Source organism: Stegostoma tigrinum, chromosome 2, assembly GCF_030684315.1.
Source record: "Stegostoma tigrinum isolate sSteTig4 chromosome 2, sSteTig4.hap1, whole genome shotgun sequence".
Classification (NCBI taxonomy): domain Eukaryota; kingdom Metazoa; phylum Chordata; class Chondrichthyes; order Orectolobiformes; family Stegostomatidae; genus Stegostoma; species Stegostoma tigrinum.
The window spans coordinates 157,459,375-157,470,472 of record NC_081355.1 but is presented as its reverse complement, the minus strand read 5'-3'; the positions used below and the strand labels follow the sequence as shown (position 1 = coordinate 157,470,472).

At 42.1% G+C, this 11,098-nt stretch overlaps 1 protein-coding gene across 6 annotated transcripts in view; it reads right to left on the bottom strand.

The window, feature by feature from the left end:
* Window positions 1-2,204: 2,204 nt before the first annotated feature.
* Window positions 2,205-11,098, bottom strand: part of smpd5 (sphingomyelin phosphodiesterase 5) — a 32,700-nt gene continuing 23,806 nt past the window's right edge. For 4 of the 6 annotated variants that reach the window (XM_048547758.1, XM_048547749.1, XM_048547739.1 and 1 more), the window contains 2 exons: window positions 9,491-9,650; window positions 2,205-3,008 (listed from right to left, as the gene is read on the bottom strand). In XM_048547758.1, coding sequence (XP_048403715.1) covers window positions 2,877-3,008; window positions 9,491-9,650 — 292 coding nt within the window. In that variant the 3' untranslated portion in view covers window positions 2,205-2,876. Of the gene's footprint in view, window positions 3,009-9,490; window positions 9,651-11,098 lie in introns of those variants that run through there. The other 2 variants (XM_048547766.1, XM_048547775.2) reach the window with 2 other exon arrangements.

Below are 11,098 nucleotides of genomic sequence, written 5' to 3'. Positions count from 1 at the left end.
TGCACCTTTTCTAAAGCTTCCACATCCTTCCTGTAATGTGGCAAGCAGAATTGAATGTAATACTCTAAATGTGACCTTTCTACCCGTGGCGCCACTTTCAGGGAACTATGGACTTGAATCCAAAGATCATTCTGTACATCAAGGCTGTTCAGAGTCCTGCAATAACTGTAAGCCTTTCTTTAGCATTTGACTTCACACTTACCTGGGTTAAACTCCATTTGCCGTTTCTATACCCATATCTGCATCTTATCAATATCCTACTGTGTCCTTCGACAAACTTCCACACAATCCACAACTCCACAATCTTTGTATTGCCTGTAACTTAGAAACTCACCCATCTACATTTTCACCTAATTCATTTATATATAATCACAAAACAGCAGAGGTCCCCGTACGGATCCCTGGAGAACACCAGCAGCCTGAAAAACATTCTTCCACCACTACCTTGTCAATGGGGAAGCCAATGCTGAATCCATGCAGCTAGTCACTGTGGATCCCATGCATCTTAATTTTCTGGAGGTAGCTACCATGATGGGCCTTGCCAAAAGCCTTATTAAAATCCATGTAAACAACATTCATCTACCTTCAATTACCTCCATCACTTCCTTGAAAAGTTAGGCTACATTTTTCCAAATGTGCGTAAATCCTATCCCTAAAGAATTCTTGCCAAAAGCAACCCAACCTCAGATGGGACTGACCATTCTTTAGTTTCCTGGATTATTTCCGGCCACAAAAATCCCCCAATTCTCTCTGCAGTGGCTTCTACACCCTGATGGCCCTGAACAGTACGACATTGATAAATTCTGTTTTAGTCTTGTATCATCTGCCTGTAACAAGTTCATTTTTGGTGGTCAGTTTATCTTTTGGTTAACTATAGGAGGCTGGGTGTGTTCCTTTCCATAGTTGCTTTAAGAGTTCATTGTTGCACGAGATCCTTGACTTTAGTTTGGCTCACAGCGACAGCATCTATCTGTTCTGGTTCACTCCCATAGACACCTGCTTGGCTGTTTCATCTGCCATTGTGTCCCCAATTGGGGGAATTCTTTAATAATGGGGTAACTCATGACCTTGGGCAGTCTAGAAAATAAATTTAAGCAGACGTGCAGATGGTAGAGGTTTTCCATCTGGTGAGACGACTCTTTCCATATTGGTAGGAAGTCATAAAATTGTTGCACACAATCATGCTGTTCAAGTGGCTGACCGTGTAGGCCAAGGCTGCTAGATCAGCAGTTTGAGTACCTATTTTATCAGGCAGCTTTAGCACTCATTCCACCAGGGGTTCACCCAATGGTTTTCTACAAATATGCCATATCTTGTCTCTTGGCATCTATTCTCCACCATACATGATTAGTCGTCTACAAATGTTTTTAAACGGGTCTCTCTGCTTCCCAGATTTCCTTAGGTGCTCCTGTTTTGTTCTGGTACAGGTGGTCCCTTGAGATTAGTTCGAAGTCTGTCTGGTTTCAATGGGAAATTGATTTTCCACATCCTGGGCTGCATGAACAGTGTCTGTTCCAGCTCTTCAGTTTGCAAATTACAGAGTCCAACTAGGTTTAAACTTGGCTTCAAATTTTTGAGTTTCCAAATCCACACACAAAAAAAAGCCAACATTTCTGTAACAATGCTGGACATCATGGGTCAGCTGACCTCAGTATCTGTTTCAAATTTGTTACCAGACAGATCTTCAAACTTTGTCATACCTCCATTGGGTTTCATGCTGGAAACCAAGCCCCACTATTTCCAGCCCAGATGATCCTTTTGCTTGCTGGAGTTCCTGTTTTTCAAAGTTTCTTCTTCAGGTACTTTGTACTTTCTTGCAGTAGACAGAGTGACTGGCTCACAAATTATAAAGTCTGACTTTATTTATTGCTGAAAAGAAACTGCTCACTGCAACTGATGGGAGAAGTTAACTGGCCTTCTGCATCAGGAAATTTCAACTCAGCCCACAACCTAGGTTCAGGGGCATGCGAGTGAGACTTTGGGGGTGGGGACAGAGGGCTAGTTTGAGCAGCTGAGAAACTAGTACTATTATTACACAAGTGAAAGACACAGCCTGGACTAGTTACTTACCAAGGTTGGGGGGGGGGGGGGGGGGGGAAGAGAGAAAGGAGTCCATGTATCCAGAGCCTTTACTCTCACCGTGGATCATCTGTGTCACTATCAGTTACTGCTGGTCTCTCAGAAGCAAATACAATGTGTCCCAGGACTTTAAAGTGTCATTTATATAGTGCAGAGGAAAACCCTCTACAGACACAGTGGGGAAAAAAAAGACCAGTGCTCTGCACAATGACCTCCACATAACAACCTCTTCTCCTTTTTCACAGCTACCAAAATTAGACTCAGGTCAGCTCTGCGTTGTGTGTGCAGCATTTGGAATTCCAGGGCAGCTTTCTTACATCTGTCAAAAGATAGGGCATCAGATTTCTCCTTTCGGAGAAACAAACTTCAAATAAACTTCCAATGGGAGTCCTCAATCAAGTCCCACACTTGATCTGACCCACTCCCACTGTTTCCAACTGAGCAGGGAATTAGTATCCAGATCAATTAAGGGCCAATGCCCTTGAAATTTGTGACATCAATTTCCTACCACAGGTAGGTTCTATTGCCACTAAACAAGCCCTGCTCATTTCTCAACCATGATGAAAATACAGTCCTAGGTATTATTTTGGGATACACCCCACTCTCCATTGTCAACATTGCTCATCTGAAGCAGCTGAAGATTCTCTCAATACCATGGTGTTTTGTTCTCATCAATATTGAGAAATTCTAAAGTTTTATTTAATGTTCCTTTTCAAAAATAAAATTAAGTTATTTCTCTTATTCACTTTCTGAAGCTTCTGGCACTTATCCAAATCCTTTTGGTTGCAGCAGGTTTGTCAAGGTCCATCATCAATGCCATGATTTGCATCATCTACCTCTGGCACCATGGAAATGAACAGCCTCATTCCGATAGGAAGATGGTCAGTTAGTCCAGCCAGCTGGGTTATAAAGGTGAATTCTTCCAGCTCCTGCAAAGGGGAGAAAAAGAACTCGTTAAATTTGATTAACTTCTCTCAGTCAACAAATCAGGATACTTCATGCAGAATTGTAGGTAACAAAACAAATTTGAAAAAAAAACCAACAAACATTCATGGAGTGTTAGTGTCACCAAAACCAGAACTGATTGCCCATCGGCAATTGACCTAGAGGTGAAGAAGAATCACAATTCCGAACTGCTGTATCCGATATAGTTGAGGACCCGCAACAGGCAGTGAGGGAGCTTCAAATTTTGACCCAGTGACAGTGAAAGAATGGCAAACTGTTCCAAATCAAGATACATGGCTTGAAGGGGAACACAAGTGGTGTTTGTGCTGCCACCCTGTTCTCCTAGCTGCTAGAGGGTGTGGGATTGGATAGAACATAGAACAATAGAGCGCAGAACAGGCCCTTTGGCCCTCGATGTTGCGCCGACCTGTGAACTAATCTAGGCCCCTCCCCCTGCACTATCCCATCATCATCCATATGCTTATCCAAGGACTGTTTAAATGACCCTAATGTGGCTGAGTTCACTACATTGGCAGGCAGGGCATTCCACGCCCTTACCACGCTCCGAGTAAAGAACCTGCCTCTGACATCTGTCTTAAATCTATCACCCCTCAATTTGTTGCTATGCCCCCTTGTACAAGCTGAAGTCATCATCCTTGGAAAAAGACCCTCACTGTCATATAGCACTGTTCAAGGACTCTTGGCAGGTTTCTGCAGTGCCTCCTTGTATATAGAACACACTGCTGCCACTATGCACCACTCAAGATATGTGAATGCTTAAAGTGATAGGTATGGTGTGTTCAAGCAAGCTGTTTTGTCCTGGATAGTGCTGAGTTTTGAGTGAAAGGAAATAGCAAGGGTGAAACAACATTTAGAGGGAATAAGTTTAAGAGTGTGTAGAAACTTGTCAGATAGAACAAAATGTGGGAAATCAAAAGGAACTTACTTTGGCAGGAAGAGTAGAAGAGCTGAGTTTAAATGGGGAAAGGCTGCGGGAAGCTGTAGCACAGATTTGTGGATCCTCATGCACAAATCATAAGTCAAGCAGCAAAAACCAGCAGGCAATAGAAAAACAAATGGAATGCTGTTTCTTTCAACTGGATTTTAGAAGAAGTGTAAACTTCAGTAGTCTAGTAGAAAAGTTAATAGAGGTAACTAACTTGGCTAACTAACTTGTCCTGCAATCATCTAAACCCTGTGAAGTTTTTGGAAAAACAGGATAAACTGAAGCCTGAAGTCAGGGGAACAATAGAGATTGCTGGAAAAGCTCAGAAGGTCTGGTAGCATCTGTGGTGAGAAATCAGAGTTAATGTTGCAGATTGAGTGACCCATCCTCAGAAATGGTTCACTCAATTCAAAACGTTAACTATGATTTCTCTTCAGAAATGTTGCCAGACCTGCTGAGCATTTCCAGCAATCTCTATTTTTTGTTTGATTTACAGCATCTGCAGTTCTTTCAAGTTTTACCCAAATCAGGGGCACCGTACAAAAGAGTGGCTCAGGTAAACTGCAAGTTCATTGGTTGGTGACAGCTACTAATTTGAGGCAAAAGAGGAAATAGTTACAGCCTATAAAAAGACCAGTGGAATTTTTAAAAATCAAATTAAAATCTTAATTAAATGAATAAGAGATGCTAAGCTAGGGAATGTGTTGTGTCTGCATGATGTGATAGTGGCACACCCCATTGTGGTTCATAGCGACCTCATCTGGAGCCAGCATTAGTTGCTTGAGGAACTCAGCTCAGAGTTGACGACCTGATGTCTGAGCTTTGTCACATCATCGACTGGAGGAGTTACCTGGGTGTTTGACAGGCAGTCACATCTCTTAGATTAATTACCTTGAATTCAGTTAGTGGTCAGGGCCAGGAGGGTGTGACAAGCAAGGCAGGTGGAGAGATTCAGAAGGTAGTGCTGAAGGAGCCTTAACCCCTGAGCTTGTCTGACAGGTTTAATGATTCCTGGTCCCAGTATGGGCTGAAGGGAGGATTAGCAAACTAACCATAGTACAGTGGTAAAGGGAACCATTAAGGAGGGGAGAGAAAACAGAAATGTAGTTGTAATCGGGGATAGTATACTCAATTCACCCAATTGATCAAGATCACTTTGTAACCTTAGATAACATTCTTCACTGTCCATTATACCAGCAATCTTGGTGTCAGCCACAAACTTACTAACCATTCTCTCTATGCTCTCATCTAAATCATTCATATAAATGACAGAAGTGGACCAGCACCAATTCCTGTGGAATACCAATCTGAAAAAACCCTTCACCACCACCTTCGTTCTCCTGCCCTTAAGCCCATTCTATATCCAATTCACAAGCTCACCCTGAATCCCATGCGGAACCTTGTCAAAGGCTTTATTAAAAGTGCATGTAAACAATGTCTACTACTTTGCCCTCAATCTTCCTGGTTACTTCCTGCAAATAGTCAAACTAGATTGAAGTATGATTTCCCCCTCTCAAAACCAGGCTGACTATCCATAATAGTTTCTGCCTCTCCAATTACATACAAATCCTATCTTTCAGAATCACCTCCAACATGCAGTATATAGAACAAGGTAATGAGTTTATTCCACAATTGAAATTGGCAGGTACAATGTTGTGGGTATCACAGAGACATAGCTGAAAGGGGATCCAGACTGGGAATGAAACATCCAAGGATTATGCATACTATGGGACGGACAGGCAGATGAGCATGGGGGCGGGATTGCCTTGTGCATAAGAAAGGAAGTTAAATTGATAGCAATGAGTGATTATAGAGTCAGAAGGTATAGAGAATCTTCGTGGGTCAAGTTGAGGGACTTTCGTAGCAGATCAAGAAAAGGAATTTGTATAATCTCAATGAAATGGCTTTTTGAAGCAGCTTGTGGTAGAGCCCAATAAGAAACAGTCAATTCTGGATGTGTAATGAGATAGACTTCATCAGGGAGGTGAAGGTAAAGGAACCCCGAGGGGGCAGTGATAGTAACAGGATAGGATTCACCTTGCAGTTTGGAGGGGGAGAAGCTGGAATTGAATGTAATGTAATACCAATTGGGTAAAGGTAACTATAAAATATCAAAAAGAGGCCAGTGCTGGTTGGAAAGGGAACTTAGTAGGGAAGACAACGGAGCAGCTACAGTAAGAGTTTCTGGGGTACTTTAGGAGGCACTGTAGAAACTCATCCAATTCATCCAAAGAGAATAAACATGCTAAGGGAGGACAAGTCAACTATGGCTGACAAGAGGAATATCAGAGACTACAAAAAAACCCATACAAATGTGGAGATGATTAGTGGGAAGCCAGAGAATTGGGATACCTTTAAAACCAGGAGAATGAACAAAAAAAATGAAGACAGAAGATTAAAAAAGGCTGTGCTAGCTAGTATAAAAGATGATTGCAAGACAAAAAAACAACAGCCTCTATTGGTGATAATGGGAACTGCAGATGCTGGAGAATCCAAGATAACAGTGTGGAGCTGGATGAACACTGCAGGCCAAGCAGCATCTCAGGAGCACAAAAGCTGACGTTTCGGGCCTAGACCCTTCATCAGAGCCTCTATTGGTCAGTGCATTGAATACAAGAGTTGGGAGATCATGTTGCAACTGTACAGGACATTGGTCAGGGTATTTTTGGAGTACTGCATTCAGTTTTGGTCTCTCCGCTACAGGATGGATGTTGTGAAACTTGAAAGAATGCAGAAAAGATTTCCAAGGATATTGCCAGGGTTGGCAGTTTTGATATATAGAGAGAGCTTGAATAGGCTGGGCTATTTTCCCTAGAGCGTCAGACAGTGAGGGATGACCTTACAGAAGTTTTTAAAATCATGAAGGGCATAGATAGTGTGAATAGCCAAGGTCTTTTCCCCAGGGTAAGGGAATCCAAAACTAGAAGGCATAGGTTTCAAGGTCAGAGAGCAATGATTTAAAAGGAACCACAGGTGTACATCTTTCCTGCAGAGAATGGTGCATGTAGGAGCCACCAGAGGAAGTGGAGGAGGCTGGAACAATTACATTTGAAGGGTATATGAATAAGAAGGGTTTAGAGGGATATGGACCAAATGCTGGCAAACAGGACGAGATTTATTTATGGTATTTTGGCATGGACGAGTTGGACCAAAGAGTCTGTTTCCATACCATACAGCTGAGACTCAAACATCAGAGAGAGGCAAGAGTGGACATGGGACTACTAAAAAATGAGGTTGGAGAAGTAATCGTGGGGAATGAAGAAATGGCAGAGAAACTGAATAAGTACTTTGCAAGATAACAGTGTGAAGCTGGACGAACACAGCAGGCCAAGCAGCATCTCAGGAGCACAAAAGCTGACGTTTTGGGCCTAGACCCTTCTCTCTGATGAACGGTCTAGGCCCGAAATGTCAGCTTTTGTGCGCCTGAGATGCTGCTTGGCCTGCTATTTTCATCCAGCTTCACACTCTTATCTTGGATTCTCCAGTATCTGCAGTCCCCATTATCTCTAAGTACTTTGCATCTGGTTTCACAGTGGACCAAACCAGCAGCATACCAGAAATTCAGGACAGGCAGAAGTGAGTGTAGTGACAATTACTAAGGAGAAGGTGCTGAGGAAGCTCTGGGTCTGCATTTTCTGGAGTTCAGAGGATGAGGAGCATTATGATTAAAATTTAGAGAATACTGAGATGCCTGGACACAGCTGATGTGGCGAAGATGTTTCCACTTGTAGGAGAGACTAGGCCCCAAGGGCATAGCCTTAAACTGAAGGGATGACCCTTGAGAACCGAGTGGAGGGGGAATTTCTTCAGAGGGCTGTTAATTTGTGGAACTCATTGCTGCAAAAAGCTGTGGAGGTCAAGACATTGACTGCATTTAAGACACAGACATGGATAGGTTCTTGGTAAGTAACAGGATCAAAGGATTTCAGAGAGAACGTAGGATAATAAGATTGAGTCTGTTCCAAAATTTATTTCTCAATGGGCTGAACAGCCTAATTCTGCTCCTGTATGTTATGGTCCTGTGGGAATCGATTATTAAATAAAGGACATCTTGTTAAAATGCATTAATCAGACCACAGCTGGAATACTGTGAACAGTTTTGGGCCCCTTATCTAGGGAAAGATATACTGGGATTGGAAGCAGTCCAGAGAAGGTGCCCTTGGTTGATTTAAAGTATGAAGGGATTTTCTTATGAGAAGTTGAGTAGGTTTGGCTCATACTCATTGGAGTTTAGAAGAATGCGAGGACTCCTTATTGAAATAATATTATTAGGACGCAGAAACTGGTTTCCCCCTTGTAGGATAGTTTAGGACCAAAGGTCATTATCTCAGAATAAGGGATCACACATTTAAGACAGAGGATTATTATTTTCTTTCAGAGGATAGTCAACTTGTGGGAAATCTTTACTGCAAAGGACTGTTGAAGCTTGTTCTTAAGTATATTCATCACTGAGATGGGCCTTTTAAAAAAAATCTAAGAAATTCAAGAGTTACTGATATATGGCAGATAAATTAAGTTAATTATTATTAAGTTAACCGCAATCTCATTGAATGGCTGAGCAGATTCAATGGACTGAAAGGTCTCCTCATGCTCCTGCCTCAAGGTCTTGTGGAATGCTGGTGGCAACCATGCAAGTCAGAAATTTCTGTTACATTCCTCATGTGCTTAATAGATAAAGGCTTTAAAACATTAGGAGGGGAGTTACTCATCATTCTTGTGGGCACAGTATTATTTGGTTGATCCAGTTAACAGTTAATGCCATTCAGCTGCAGGAAAGTGCTGTAAAGAGTAGCTTTGTGTGGTCCACACAAGTACAAACATTGAAAAACATGGTTTTAGAACTAGTGAAACAAGTGTTGATCATCCTAGAAACTAGCTTTGAAGACTAAGAGTCACTCATTAACAGTACTACAAAAACAATTTGCATTTGTGACGTGCAATGAAATTCCCAGGAATAACAAAAAAAATTTCAGTGTTATTTAATGAGATATCGTGAGACAAATCTTTTGTCTGATATGGAGGTTTTAATGGAGCATATTTCAGGAGAAAAGGAAGTTAGAGATTCAGGGAAGAAACTGCAGACCAGGATAGCTAGAGGCACAAGCATCAGTACAAAGAACAAAGAGAACAAAGAACTAAGAATGGATGTTGAATGTGAAATACAAGAAGCCAGAATAAGGGAGTGCAGAGATCTTGTCTGCTTGCAGCGTTGCTTCAAAGATAATGAGAAGCGAAGCTGCTGAGGGATAGAAGAACAAGGATGCCAATTTTAAGATAATAAAATGTGAGGCTGGATGAACACAGCAGGCCAAGCAGCATCTCAGGAGCAGTGCTCCTGAGATGCTGCTTTGCCTGCTGTGTTCATCCAGCCTCACATTTTATTATCTTGGAATCTCCAGCATCTGCAGTTCCCATTATCTCTGCCAATTTTAAGATATTGCTAAACCCATGTAAGTCAGTGGGCACAAGTGTGTTGGGTGAATGGAACCAAGAATTAGGGTACGGAGAGGTCACACTCACAGTAATCACTTCTTTTGAAACAGTGTCTTCCCGATACAGCAAATAATCAATCCTGCGTCCACCTCCTACATTTCTGGGCTCTGTGCTGCCTGTGGTGTTGACAGCAGGGTTGATGGGAAATTCCAGGTATTGTTTCCTCAATTCTTCAATCTCCAAAGCTCTGAAAGGATTGAAAACACGTGTGCTTTAAATCTGGGATCATTCATGCATCTTTCACTCAGTACTCGCTGTGTTTTCTGTGCTGGTCAGGCCTGTCCTCTCAGTAATCCTCTAGGCTTCACCTACTGCTCTCTGCTGATCTTGTCAGGCATTTTCTTGTTGCTAAGCACCATTTCTCTGGGTGTGGTCACTGCCTGCCTCCAGGTCCGAATATCACCAGCAGGTTATGAGCGCTTGGGACAGACTGGGCAGGACACAATATCATTAAAAACTAGCACAATTGTTTACACATGGATACACCATGGATAGAAGCATCTGGTGGGGAGGATGGTCTCCTCCTGTGTTGCAATAACTCTTATTGTTTTTTCCTTTCTTCTGGCATCTGTCACACAATAAAACGGGGAATTCGTAGAAAGGTGCTCCTTCTTTATCTGGAGATTAAATGTCTATTGTAATCTTATAAGTGAGGTTAGCAGGCTTCTGTGAACTCCTCCATCTGCTATTGACTTTGAATAATTTATTTCAAACAATTTCTATTTTAAGAGTTAGCACCAGCCTTTAAAGTGGTGTTTACTTTGCAACAACTAGTCAGTTTCAACCTGTTGTTTTACTTTCAGTTAGGGACAGATCAGTTTGACACCAGTCTCTGATTTGATAGCACATTTCCAGAGTTCACTGATGTTCTTCCTGATTTTAAACATAATTATAAAGGAGCTCTGTTGTGTTTGAGTCAGAACCATCAAAAAAATGAGGCTGGGAAAGTGTTAACTAACTGAGTGGTCACCATGGACCAGTTTGGGCTGAAGGGCCAGTTTCCGTGCTGTATTACTCGATGACTACTCTAATAGCTATCGCTTTATCCAGCAGGAATGTACCACAGGGACAGCTGGACATAAATTCATTATGGAAATAGTTCAAAGTCCTTCATGTAGGATGAACAATTTGAAGGTTTTTCTTCTAATATAGCAGCTACATTTAGTAAGAAATTGAAGGTCCAAATTTGCATTTATAGCACTTTTCTCAATGTACTGAAGCACATCACAACATAACCATGTTATGGCATCTTGCCATTGATATAAATTAGTCCTGTCAATACTGCCAAAACCCTCCTTACTGACATCTGGGGGCTAGCACCAAAATTTGGAGAGCTATCACACAGACTAGTCAGGCAACCATTTGACAGTCATACCTGACAATGTTCCAGACACCACCAACCTGGGCATATTCCAGTCCCACCAGCATACACCCAGCAGATGTAGCAGCACAGTACTAAGTGTTAGTAGGGAGTTAATCTGCGAGTCTTCAAAATTGACTCTGGAACCCACAAAGTCTCTTGGTTTCAGGTTAAACATGGGTAAAGAAGCCTCCGGCTGGTTATCACATACATTCTCCATATTGAATCAGTACTCCATGTTGAGCAACAATTGAAGGAACCGTTGAGGGTGGCAA